Consider the following 13466-nt stretch of genomic DNA (forward strand, 5'->3'; position numbering starts at 1 on the left):
CATCAATGCTAGAGTCCTATATTATTAGTGTTATCTGTTGGTTGTAGAAATACATTGGGCGCAACAACAAGTTTATGTATCTATCTATATACATATATTAACATCATGATTATAAATGTCCATTCTAGCCAGTTGGTATGGAATGGTTTCTAATACTAGCTGAAGATTGGCTACAGTCCTGACTTATGCTGGATCTTATATATTAGTAGGCTGAATGTGTGTCATCCAGATCCTTGGAATTTTCATGCCATCTTTGTTGTTGATATTTGGGTGTTTATCAGGATTTCACAGACTTCCTTAAATTTCCTTTCGTACCAGGTTTTTGTATGGTGTAAAGAGAGGGTTCCAGTTGATTTGGTGTAAGGTGTTGAGCGCGTGATCTGAGAGGCCTATTTCACCATAATGGTTATATTTAATGTATCTAATGTGTTCTTTCTTACATATAGGGATTGTCCATCCTGTCTCACCAATGTACGGTAAGTTAAAGGTGCAGCAGATGAAATAGACTCCAGGATGTGCTAATGGGAGGAGAGGATCCTTAGAGGAGCTGAATATGGTTTTAAGTTTAGTAGGTAGCTTGAAGGTGGCATTGAAGTTCTATTATTGTAGGATTCTGTTGATTTTTTCTGATAACCCTTTAATGCATGGTAAGGCTATGGTTTTACTGTAATCTAAATTCGTTTTTGTTGTTGTTTTATGGAGTATTTTATTAATAGTATTTTTATTATAGCCATTATTTAGGAATGTGTCGCTGATGATTTTTAGTTCTTGTTTCAGGGCTTTCTGGTTAGAGCAAATTGTTGTAGCTCTGTTTTTAAGGGTGTTAATGACTCCATATTTTTGTGATGGGTGGTGGTATGAATTAGCATGTATGTATTGGCCTGTGTGTGTCGGTTTTCGGTAGACCATGAAGGATAGACTGCTTGAAGGAAGACGTGTGACAAGTGTGCCCAGGAATGGGAGCGAGTTTTGATTTTCGATTTCGATGGTAAATTGTATGCGTTCGTGTTGTTTGTTGAAGTGGCTAAGGAATGTGTTTAGCGTTTGTCGCCCGTGCGGCCAGATCACGAACACGTTGTCAACATATCTAAGCCAGACTGGTATGAAAGGAAATTTAAGGAAGCCTGCAAAATCCTGATAAACCACCCAAATATCAACAACAAAGATGGCATGAAAATTCCAAGGATCTGGATGGCACGCATTCAGCCTACCTAATATATAAGATCCAGCATAAGTCAGGACTCTAGCCAATCTTCAGCTAGTATTAGAAACCATACCATACCAACTGGCTGGAATGTACATTTATAATCATGATGTTAATATATGTATATAGATAGATACATAAACTTGTTGTTGCGCCCAATGTATTTCTACAACCAACAGATAACGCTAATAATAGGACTCTAGCGTTGATGCATACATTTTTTTTATTTATTTGTTTATTTTATTTTTATTTTTTTCACCAGAGGTCAAGCCAACAATTGTTGTAGTGGTTGGTCAGTAACTTTAACAAACCAGTTTGATTGTAGTGTAGCTTGTTGTCTGTGTATAGTTGTATGCTCCAGAAGATGACTTTTACATAAAGGTCGAAACGTCGAATAGATTTTAGTAATATTAAACTAAAGTTTTTATTCAAACAGGATAGTTGTCTCCATAATTTTCAAAAATGTATTTGGATCACAGTGTAAGCTTAAAAGAAACCATCCACTCTAGTTTGACGATCAACTTATCATGTAGTAATGTATCAAAAGTTTTTCAAAATCTAAGTATACAGCTGTGTATCCATCTCCTTTGTCCAAGGAAGCAGTCACTTTATTTTAATAAGTAAGTAGATTACTAAAACATGACCTCCCTTTAGCAAATCCATGCTGTCCATCAAAGATAAAACCATTGTCTTCAACCCAATTACAATTTCTCACCAGCCTCTCCAACACTTTAACCACCACAACTGACATACAGATAGGCCTATAATTTGATGCTTAAGTTCTGTCACCTCCCTTATGAAGCAGCACAGTCTTGTCTTCCTTCCACTTCATTGGAACTGGACCCAGTGCAAGACTCATATTAAACGAATATGTTAAGGCAGATGTCAACTCCCCGACACATTCCTTCAAAATACATGGTGATATATTATCACGATGTATTTTGAATAAGGATGTGTCCCACAGCCTTATTCACATCAGGTTTGCTCAATACCCCACATACTTATTGCTCAGTTACAATCATTCTATCCTCCTCATCATCAACTGCTCTCAAAATCTCCTCATTATCAATTGCTCTCAAACTCACATTCCCAAGAATGAAAGACCTTCATGAACTGCTTATTAAATATCTCAACTATAACCTCAGCAGAAGTTGATCTTATGCCATTTTCTCCAATCAATAGCATCCTTCCATAATGTCTTTATTTTTTTGCTGGCTATATGTTGAAAGATATGTAACCACCAACATTAATGGAATAGGGCAGACAGAGATATGAAAAGAATACATCATGATCCATTTGGACTGTGCTAAAGTTGGTAGGATTGTGAATGAAACACCATTGCATAAATTGGAAGATATGTAATGAGCTTAGATAAAATGGTGCCTGCTTGGCAGACAAATATGAAAGTGTGCTGTGTGTAGTTGGTGGAGTGGGGGGATTATTATTATCATTATTATTACCCAAAACCTCATGGAGTCAAAGACTCATCTGGTAAGTCCTTTTATCACACACACACACACACTGCTCATCATACTGTGTCTTAAACACACTCAAACTATTTGCAGACACCACACTCTCAGGCAAGGCATTCCAATCATTTACAACTCTGCACGAAAAAAATCTGCTTCTCACTTCCCCACTCACACCCTCTTTATACAGTTTCCAGGGATGACCTCTGGTTCTCTATATAAGATTCTCTATATTAATCTATATAAGATTTTGAAACACTTAAATGCAGATACCAAAGAAAACATAAAATTAAACACTGAATTGAAATTAGAAGAATTTCTAAATTACTTAAGACAAATATTTTAAAAAAGACAACTGGCAAACAATTAACGAAAATGAAAAGGAAATAACTGAAGAAGAATTAGAAATCAGCCTAAAAGAAACAAGAAACGGAAAATCACCTGGAGAAGATAAGCTAGGTTCAGAACTATATAAATATGCAGGAACAAGATTCAAAGAAAGACTCTTATTATTTTTAAATAAAATTTACTCAACTGGTATCCCCCCAATAGAATGGAAAAAAGCAATTGTGATTCTTATCTTTAAGAAAGGTAATAGAGATGACCCTAAAAACTATAGCGATATCAGTATACTAAATTCCTGTTACAAAATATATAGCAGAATCTTAAATAACAAACTAATGAAATATTCCGAAAACTTTATTCTAGAAGTACAGAATGGATTTAGAAAAGGACGATCATGTATAGACCCAGCCTTTTGCCTAAAATTAATAATAGAGAAAAGAAGAGAATATAATTTAGAAACACATATTGCATTTATTGACTTTGAAAAAGCATTTGACAAAGTTAAAAGAAACATATTATTTAACATATTAAAAGAAAGACAAATACCAAATAATATCCTAAAAGCTATCACAAGTATATATGAAAATAATCAAATACAAATAAGATTAAATCATGAGCTATCATATACAAGAGAGATAAACCAAGGGGTCCGACAGGGATGTCCCCTCTCAGCAACTCTTTTTAATATCTACTTAAATGAAATAATAATAAAATGGAGTAAAAATTTACATCAAGGAATTAAACTTTCTCCTACAGTTAACTTAAACACTCTCCTCTTTGCCGACGACCAAATAATAATTACAAATTCTGAAGATAAACTACAGAAAGCTATTTTAGATCTAAATAAAATATCCAAAGATTATGGTATGATAATATCAATAGAAAAATCAAAAACTATGGCCTTTAAAGGACAAGATCCAGCAAGAACTAAAATAGTAATAGATAATAATATCTTAGAACAAGTGAATTCATTTAACTACCTAGGATGTATGATCACATATGAAAATGAAAAAAGATATAAACGTAAAAATTGCAAAATATTTAAAAAATAACAGGTGTAATTAACTCTATATTTAAACCAAACCTAGTTCAAAAACAAACCAGGCTAAAAGTATACAATATTAGCCCTACTGGTCTTAAAGCATGGAAGAGAAATCTGGACAATAAAACAAAAAGACAAACAAAGATTAACAACAGCAGAAATGAAGTTTATGAGAAAAACTGCAAAGTATACCCTATTTGATCACAAAAGAAACAAAGATATTATGAAAGAATTAAACCAAGAACCAGTAATAGAAAAAATTCAAAAATATAAACATAAATGGATGGAACACGTTCAAAGAATGAAAACAGAAAGATTACCAAAACAAGCCTTAAAGTACAAGCCATTAGGAAAAAGAAAACCAGGATGTCCTCTTAAACAATTCAACGATGACTTCTAAGGCCGGAACAGGCCATGCTAGGCCTAAATCCTTGTTATGCATGATGATGATGATGATGATGACCTCTGGTTCTCCCCCCGATCTCGCACTTTTTTCTGTAGAACTTCTCCAGCATTGATCCTATAACAACCCCTTACCAATAGATCTCTATCATATCTCCCCTCTTCCTCCTGTCCACCACTCTGCAAATTACATCTTCTCAATCTTTCTTCATACTCAACATTCCAGAGGTTAGAAACTACCTTAGTCAGTCGCCTTTGGATCCTTTCCAACATCTCTTCGTCCTTCTGAAAACCAGGTGACCAAATCTAGGCACAATATTCCATGTGTGGCCTAATCAAAGCCTTATAGAATGGAACAAGAATCTCCTTACTTCTATGAGTCAGTGTCCTCTGCATCATTTCCCAGAAGCCTTGGTGTTGTCTTCACAATTTTGGCTATGTATCCCCTAAATTTGAGATCCCTATCCACTATCACCCCCAGATCTCTTATTTCTTCCACCTCCAACAATATATCCTCACAAAGCATAAATTCTACATCCCATCTTTGTTTTCCAAATTTTAAAACCTTACATTTTGCAACATTGAACTCGCATCTCCATTTCCGTGCCCAATCACTCAAGTCTTCTTGTAAGGCCACAACATCTTCTCTACTCTTCATTTTAAGATTTAAGGTGGTCAGTTGTTTATTCTAAGGAATAATTCTTGGTCCATTGTTATTCAATCTTCACAAATGATATTGGGAAGGATTTAACTAGAGACATATAGCTGTTTGCTTATGATACAAAAGTATGCAAGGTTAATTAGAAATTGTGAATGATATGCAGTACTTGAAAAATGATTTGAACAGAATGAAATACTGGGCATGATAAAATGGTTGTCAATTTAATGTTAGTGAATGTAACATTATGCACTTTGATGTAATGAGATATCTAATATATTCTTATACTGGTGGAATTATGCTTGAAGATACTGATCACGCTGTGGATGATGGAACTTTAGTAGATAGAAAGCTGAAGTTCAGGGATCATATAGTAAAGACTGTGAAAGGACATAGAGGATAATTTTAATGCTGAAAGGGATATTTACATGCAAGAATCTTGATGTCATTATTCCGCTTCACAAGGATATGACCTGTTTTGATTACTGCGCACAGATCTCATCTTCTGATTTCCAAAGTGATGGAAATCAGAAGTGGAGAGGATAAAGGAAAGTGTTAAATATGACACTGGAACTATGTAATGTAGATTATGAGGAAAGACTGAGATTTTGTGCACCACATATTCTAGAAACAGAGAGAGAATATGATTGAGACCTACAAACTTCTGAAAAGGTCTTGCAGGACTCAGTAGATGGAATTTTATGGAGGGTAGGGACAGGATGAGAGGGCTCTCATGAAAGCTGAGAATAAATAAAGTCAAGAAAGTGAGGGATAAGGACTAGATTTTTCTCTCTAATCTATTGCATGATTGAAATGGCTGGCCTTTGGAGACTGTGATTGAAGACAATGTGAGTGAATTCAAGAGTAGGTATCACATATGGTGTGAGTGATATGTAGCCTAATTTGATGAGCACTTGACTCCCTGGAGATTTCTTATCATAATAATAATAATATGATGCATTTGCGAACTTTTTCAGCCATTTTTGGAATTCAAATCATCTTTGTAGCTAACAGCACTTGCTCTCAAGAACCTCAGTCATCCTAAAAAACCACTCAAACACAAACAACAGACAGAACAGTATCAAAGTAAACTTGCAGCAATTCATAAATTTTAGTTATATTTTAATCCAACTTGAAATTTAATGTTTACCATTTGCTCCATCACTATAAAGAATAATTTCAGCACTATAACAGACACATTACATTATGGTCCCTATCTTGTCTTATCCCTATTTTGTACCTGGAAATGAACTTTCCAACACTGTAATAATAACAAATATAGTAAACATATAAGAAATACCAAAAATCAATAAATCGAGAAATATTGCTTGCCTGGTTGGCCAAGAAGACAGCATAACTACTTTCCAAATAACAAGCTGTAACTTTAAATTCCACCATGAGCAGAGCATTGATGTTTCTAAACATCTTTGGGTAGGAGATGATTTTTATCATCCAATATGAGACCACTATCCTCTTTATTTGAGACCTGAAGTGGCTGAAAAGGTTCTTGTTGGTCTCTAGAGTGGGTTTACAAATTATATAAACAATAATGGGGTTGGATATTAGATTAGTGCATTGGATTGGAGACTGGCTATCTGATAGGTATCAACAAGTTGTGTATGGGGGTGCAATATCCAGGAAAAGGAAAGTCACTAGTGGAGTGCCTCAGGGATCTGTTTTAGGGCCATTACTATTTAACTTGTATATTAATGATATTGGCAAAGATTTGGATGGAGATATTCAGTTGTTTGCAGATGATGCAAAGTTGGGACGAACCATAAAGAGTAGTGAAGATGTTGTGGCCTTGCAAGAAGACTTGAATAAATTGAGTGACTGGGCAAGCAAATGGGGATGTGAGTTCAATGTTGCAAAATGTAAGGTTTTAAAATTTGGAAAACAAAGATGGGATGCAGAATTTATGCTTGGTGAGAATATATTGTTGGAAGTAGAGGAAATAAGAGATCTGGGAGTGATAGTGGATAAGGATCTAAAATTTAGGGGACACATCGCCAAAATTGTGAAGACAACACAAAGACTTCTGGGAATGATGAGGAGGACACTGACGTGTAGAAGTAGGGAGATTCTTGTTCCATTGTATAAGGCTTTGATTAGGCCACACATGGACTATTGTGCCCAGATTTGGTCACCTGGTTTTCAGAAGGATGAAGAGATGTTGGAAAGGGTCCAAAGGCGACTGACTAAGGTAGTTTCTGACCTCTGGAATGTCGAGTATGAGGAAAGATTGAAAAGATGTAATTTGCAGAGTCTAGTGGAGAGAAGGAAGAGGGGAGATATGATAGAGACCTACAAGTTGGTAAGGGGTTGTTATAGGATCAATGGTGGAGAAGTTCTACAGAGAATAGTGGGAGATCAGGGGAGAACCAGAGGTCATACCTGGAAACTGTATAAAGAGGGTGTGAGTAGGGGAGTGAGAGGCAGGTTTTTTTCGTGCAGAGTTGTGAATGATTGGAATGCCTTGCCTGAGAGTGTGGTGTCTGCAAGGAGTTTGAATGTGTTTAAGACCCGGTATGATGAGATGTGTGTGAGATAAAATGACCTCCTAGATGAGTCTTTGACTCCATGAGGTCTTGTTTAATAATAATAATAATAATAATAATAAATAAATAATAAAAAAAACCTCAGCCCACATACAGTATTAATGTAACTTTATGAGTGAAGAAAAAAAAAAAGAGCAAACTGGAACTTAACTGCTAAATCTTGTACTAATAACAAATCAATCAATAGAAATACATGAAAAATGCACCTTAATAATTTTTCATGTTCAATTAACTCCAGGCAATCAATACAGCGATCTTCTTCAGGAATGTGAACTGCAAGCATAGATACAGGATCTTCACAGAGCATACTCCAACCTCTGATATCTGAAAGTTTTAATGCATGAGGCCTCAGTGACTGATTTGAGACTCTAGCCCAAAGGAAAGGCTGTAGGCACTGTACCTATGTAAAGAATTTCAATACATCATGACTTTCAAACCAAAATTCTTAATGAAATATAAAGAAAAGTAGCTGATAAAAATTCTAATTGATATTTAGTTAAAAGAAAAGGCAGAATATAAAATGCAAAAAGGAAACTATTAGTCATTTCTGTAAGACATAAATTATTCTAAAAAGAAGGAAAGAAGAAGTAAAGATTTTAAAATTTAGCAGTAAAAAAGATTAAAAAAAAAAAAAGAAAGATAATAAGGTGATGAAAGTCAATTATGATTTTCTTTATGGCTCACATTATTTATTAATCAACAAAGTTCAATAATTGAATTATTTAATGGATTTAATTTTATTCGTTTAAAATTATGGCAAACTTTACTGAATAAATAATCTACTGATTATGATAACCTTTTTCTTGATCACTAGTATTAATAATTAAAGACTTTAATTATTAATTATTAATAATTAATAATTAAAATTAAATTAATTAATTGTTAATCTTTAATTATTAATCTACTGATTAATTTACTATATGTAAATTGGTGTGTCAATAATAAAAGTAATTTAAACAAAGAAAATAGGTAAAACAGATAAAGACTTATAATTTCAAATTTTCATGGAATACAATTTACCTTTAATCTTGGTGGACACTGTGGAATTAAATTCTTTTCTGTGCTTGTGAGAAATGCTGTAGAAAGAGGAAGAGAGGTTCTAGTGCGACCTAGTTCAAACTGAAACACTTCCTTGCAAGTCGCTTCAAAGAATACTGCAGGAAATAGTTTTGTACCAGGTTCCACCTATAGGGGAAAATGTTTAAAAAGTAAAAGTATAATAACATCGTAAAAATTATAATCTTCGCTCTAATAATGATGATGATGCATATATTTGTACTGGGATAAATGGATGTGACAGTCAACCCAAGAAAAGAAAGCTGATCTTGAAAGGAAATTGGAACATTATCAAATGTAAGAGGGAGAGAGGTAGGATCGTTCTTGCAGGTAATAAAGAATGTCTGTGTTTTTATGGCATTGAACTTTACAAAGTTATTTTCATCCCATTTTTGGGTATCGAGGAGATCAGTGTTTAAGTTATTGGTTATAGAAGATCTTGAGGCTTCTATCATTTGAGTATTACAGAGTTTCTTGAATGAGGAAGAGTGAAGAGTACTGCCATCAGCAAAGCTGTGAATAGGATTTGAAGTCAGCAAAAAAAATCACTGATGTAAACAAGAGCATAACTGGAAGAATACTATCTGAAGTAGAAGCTTTATTAGTATCAAGATTAATCAGGGTTTTCCTGATTTCCTTCTGGTAAAGCTCAGAGAAGGCACGCAGGGGCAGTTTGTGGTGGTGTGGAAGATGATTTGCATTGGTCATCCAGGCAAGAGTTGAAGTAAAAAACCAAGAGGTTTTGCTTTTCCTTGACTAAACAAACACATGTAATAACCACAGTAATAAGTTTTAATAAGTAACTATTTCATCCTAAGTATCTTAGGACATCATCAGTACAGTTAATTCAAACAATACTAGGAATAACATACAGTTAGGGTGCATGATTACAATGGAATCCCAATATGAGTGCAGTAGCGTGTTATAGAATTCAATTAAAATATATCTGGAAGGGGAAAAAAATAGATTACATTAAAAATAAGATAACATATATAAAAAAAATTTACACACTCTTGTATGACAATTTCCCATACTTTAGGAATAGCAAGAACATCATTACGGCTTAGATTTGATCTGTGAAGTAGGGCTTCAACACTTTCTTTATATAAATGTTCATGTTTATATAAAGATCTATGTAGAAATTTGGTCTTTTTCCAATGGATCCTATGGGTTGGGTTTTCAACTCCATGTTGTGGAAGGCCAGATTTCTGTGGTTTTATAAGGCGGATATGGTCTTGATGTTCCGAAATGAGTTTATCAACAGATCTACCTGTCTGTCCATAGTAAAACAATTTACAGGAGCATGGAACCTTGTAAATGCAGGTAGCATCAGAGGCAAGAGTTCGTCTTTAGGAGAAGGTAACAAGTTATAGATCTGGTTGATTGGTTTGTAGGTAGTAGCAAGTTTGTATTTCTTCATAATTTTTTAAAGATGTTCAGATAATACCTTGATGAAAACATTTTCACGTTTAAACCCAAATCAAAAATTTCGAGGTATTCAAGAAACAGGTTGGTTAAGTTTGGTGATAAGGGAGACCCCATTGCTGTTCCTTCCTCTTGCTTGTAAATTTTCTCTTTCCAAGTGAAGTAATCGGACGTAATAACAAATTGAATAATTCAACAACATCAGATGGAAATTTTTGAGTTAACAAGTCTACTGTTTCCTTATGGGGAATATTAGTGAAGAGGGAGACAATGTCGAAGCTAATTAGCATGTCAGTTTCCAACAGTTGAATGTCTTTTATTTTTGTGCGAAACTCTGCTGAATTTTTAATTGATGAGGCTGAGTGGACTATGTGAGGAGGAAGAAGGTTAGATAAAAATCTTGATAATTTGTAAGTCGCGCTGCTAATAGAATCCACGATGGGTCTGAGTGGAACATTATTCTTGTGAAACTTAGGTAATCCGTATATGTCTGGGGTCATTCCAAACAAGAACTACACCTGTTTCTAGATAAAATAAACCTTCTTCTTCCTCGCATCAAATTCACGCTAGAAAAAGAATCTCTATAGGGTATCTCCTTTCTGGATTTACACATCCAAAGAAAAGAAGATGGTTCCATCTCCACCTGTCTATCGCAAGCCAACATTTTCAGGTCGCTACATTCACAATTCTTCTGCTCATCATCCATCTCAAAAATATTGCATCATTAAATCATTAGTAATGAGAGCACACAGAGTCTGCTCCTCTGAAGAATATCTAAACCAAGAATTGGAAATAATACAGCCACACTAAATGGATACAATCTTAAAACAACTCAAAAAAATCATCAGTCACTTTCCCACACATCAACCTAGACAAGAACAAGCCCACAGGATTCCCATACCTTATGTCAAAGGCATTTCCGAAAGTCTTTCAAAAATTATGAAGAAATACAAACTTGCTACTACCTACAAACTAATCAACAAGATCTATAACTTGTTATCTTCTTCTAAAGACAAACTCTCACCTCTGATGCTACCTGGCGTGTACGAGGTTCTGTGCTCCTGTAAATTGTTTTACTATGGACAGACAGGTAGATCTGTTCATAAATGCATTTCGGAACATCAAGACCATATTTGTCTTATCAAACTGCAGAAATATGGCCTCGCACAACATGGAGTTGAAAACCCAAACCATAAGATCCATTGGAAAAAGACCAAATTTCTACATACATCTTTATATAAACATGAACATTTATATAAAGAAAGTGTTAAAACCCTACTTCACAGACCCAATCTAAACTGTAATGACATTCTTGCTATTCCAAAAGTATGGGAAATTGTCATACAAAAGTGTGTAAAAATTTTTTATATATGTTATCTTATTTTTAATGTAATCTATTTTTTTCCTACAGATATATTTTAATTTAATTCTATAACATGCTACTGCATGCATATTGGGATTCCATTGTAATCATATGCCCTAACTGTATGTATTCCTAGTATTGTTTGAATTAACTGTACTGATGATGTCCTAAGATACTTAGAATGAAATATTTACTTATTAAGACTTATTACTCTGGTTATTATGTGTGTTTGTTTAGTCATGAATTTTCCACAGGTTTCATTGTAGAATAAAGCCTTATTGCTTTTCCTTGGATGAGGTTATCATGGTACATGAAGATGAAAGAAAGGTAGGAACGGAGAAGGGTGATAAGGTTGGGAAGTTATGTCTGACAGCCTTAGCAATGGACCAAAAGGCTTGACTACTACCAGTTGAGTAGGAGGCAAGTTTATTACATTTCACTCTTATGAAATCAGCTTTGGAATTGTTGAAAGCATTTTTACACTTATTTCACTGTTTAAGCCGAACGAGAATCTGGAATTTTTAAGTTAAGCCATTGAATGAATGTTAAATTTATATCATAGACTGTACAGGCGCTTTTTTTTTTTTTTTTTTTTTTTTTTTTTTTTTTTTTTTTTTTTTTTGAGAATGTGGTCTTGGATATGGGTTGGGAATTTGCAGTTGAGTGGGGAATGAAGGTTCTCATTCCAGTGAGGATTATTTCAGTTATTACTTCAGTATAGATTAGGAGAGCAAAAGCAGTATTCTGAACATGGAAAGGAGACATAAAAATTCCAGTGGTCATCCTGGTTGGCACAACTGTAGTGCCATAGGTTATGAGGCTGAGATTAGCTGGAAAGAGGATAACTGTAGAGAAGAACTTAAATAAGATTGTGGTCAGAGTTGCCAATGGGAGAGAAGACATACAGAGTGAATTTGGATTGTTAAGAAAAGGTCCAGCTTGTTAGCAGAATGGTGAGGATTTTCTGATATTTTGGTTGGTAAGTTAGCTATTTGTGTTAGGTTATGAGTGATGACAAATGATTCAGCTTTATGTGTGAAGCAGAAGTAGAGGAGCCAGTTTGTGTTATGGATGTTTAAATTCCCCTAGGAAGACAATCTCACAACTTTGGTTAATTAATTTGCATGAAATCAATTTTTAGTGATACATAGTCAAAAAGGAGAGTATCACTGGTTGGTGGTCAGAGTTAGGGGGAGTGGTAAAGGTAGCAAATGAAGGCAGTAAAGTGAGGCAAGGAAATCTTGAGCCACTGAAAAGCAGTGATTCTAGGTTGAACAGCCTTTGGCAAGGGATATCAGATTTTACAAAAGCACTCATTCCTCCCTTTTTGTGGAATGCATAATGTAGGATGTAATTGGAAAAAGTTGAGGTGGGCTGTGATTGTAAAGGATGCCAATTACGGTTCTGTTAGGAAAAGGCCATTAAATTTGGTGTCTGTAAGTGGTGGTATATATCGCTGATGCTTCAAGTAATGGTGAAATGGTGAAAAACTACTGGTGAAAAAAACCTCAAACTACTCCCATTTTATTAGATGAAATTCTGGTATTATATTAGGAGGGGTTGTGGCGTATGTTTTATTTTTTCAAATTTTTTGTTGTATTTTTCATATTTTTAGATTTTTTGTTATTTTTTATGGGAGATTTTTTGCATCCTCAGTTAAAATGCTAGCATTTATTATGATTGACTTTCATGTATAGAGTTGGTGATTCAGGAAACATAGAGAGTAGTGGCATGCAGCTGGGGTGAGAGACTTGTGCACAAAACTCACAAACTCACACAGGGAGTGCCTGCGCTCCAGCCAAAATGTGGCCTCAGGCAGTGTCCCCTGCATAGGGCTAACCCAGTCTCTATTCAAACACAACCTGGAAGAGTAAGTGGTAGCAGGATTAGTTGCAAGTTGATCGAGAAGTCTCTAACATATGCATTAACATCGGGATCGGTCCA

The 13466-nt window shown here is 34.7% G+C and overlaps 1 protein-coding gene across 3 annotated transcripts in view; it reads right to left on the reverse strand.

Moving 5' to 3' along the window:
* The window catches only part of RyR (Ryanodine receptor), a 1703288-nt gene that overhangs the window by 1092356 nt on the left and 597466 nt on the right, over positions 1-13466 (reverse strand). For all 3 annotated transcript variants that reach the window (XM_090399345.1, XM_090399347.1, XM_090399344.1), the window contains exons 40-41: positions 8699-8863; positions 7885-8078 (exon numbers count right to left, since the gene is read on the reverse strand). In XM_090399345.1, the coding sequence (XP_090255471.1) occupies positions 7885-8078; positions 8699-8863 (359 nt within the window). The remainder of the gene's footprint in view (positions 1-7884; positions 8079-8698; positions 8864-13466) is intronic.

The sequence above is a fragment of the Typopeltis vanoorti genome, chromosome 10, assembly GCF_054136105.1.
Source record: "Typopeltis vanoorti isolate ZY-2024b chromosome 10, IOZ_Tvanoo_1.0, whole genome shotgun sequence".
NCBI classification, from domain to species: Eukaryota; Metazoa; Arthropoda; class Arachnida; order Uropygi; family Thelyphonidae; genus Typopeltis; species Typopeltis vanoorti.